Source organism: Colobus angolensis, unplaced genomic scaffold (assembly GCF_000951035.1).
Source record: "Colobus angolensis palliatus isolate OR3802 unplaced genomic scaffold, Cang.pa_1.0 Scaffold183, whole genome shotgun sequence".
NCBI lineage: Eukaryota > Metazoa > Chordata > Mammalia > Primates > Cercopithecidae > Colobus > Colobus angolensis.
This window is the reverse complement of record NW_012114966.1, coordinates 770,768-771,100: the sequence shown is the minus strand read 5'-3', so window position 1 is coordinate 771,100 and position 333 is coordinate 770,768. Positions and strand designations below refer to the sequence as shown.

General features: G+C 64.0%; 1 protein-coding gene across 1 annotated transcript in view; it reads right to left on the bottom strand.

Moving 5' to 3' along the window:
- PCDHB14 (protocadherin beta 14) overlaps positions 1 to 333 on the bottom strand; it is a 13,862-nt gene continuing 13,529 nt past the window's right edge. The window contains exon 4 of the mRNA XM_011939779.1: positions 1 to 327. Coding sequence (XP_011795169.1) covers positions 1 to 327 — 327 coding nt within the window. The remainder of the gene's footprint in view (positions 328 to 333) is intronic.

The following is a 333-nucleotide window of genomic DNA, read 5'->3' as shown; positions in this document are numbered from 1 at the left end:
TCAGAAAGGTGGGGCTTTCTCCATTTCGCTGTCCCGGGGCAGCAGATTGGGAATTATCGGCTTCAGGAACTTGAACTCATTTGTCCCGGAGCCTCCCGTCAGACACACCTCGTACTGGTAGCTCTGGGACAGGGTCCCGGTGCCGCTCACGTCCACCAGATGTCCTGGAAAGGGGCCCTCGGGCACCGAGCAGCGACCCACAGAGGCCGCCCTGCTCCTCCTGCACAGCCGCACCGCCACGAACAGGAGCACCGACAAGAGGAACAGCGACGACACCGAGGCCAACGCCACCACCAGGTAGATGGTGAGCGAGTCGGCCCGGGCCTGGGCAGG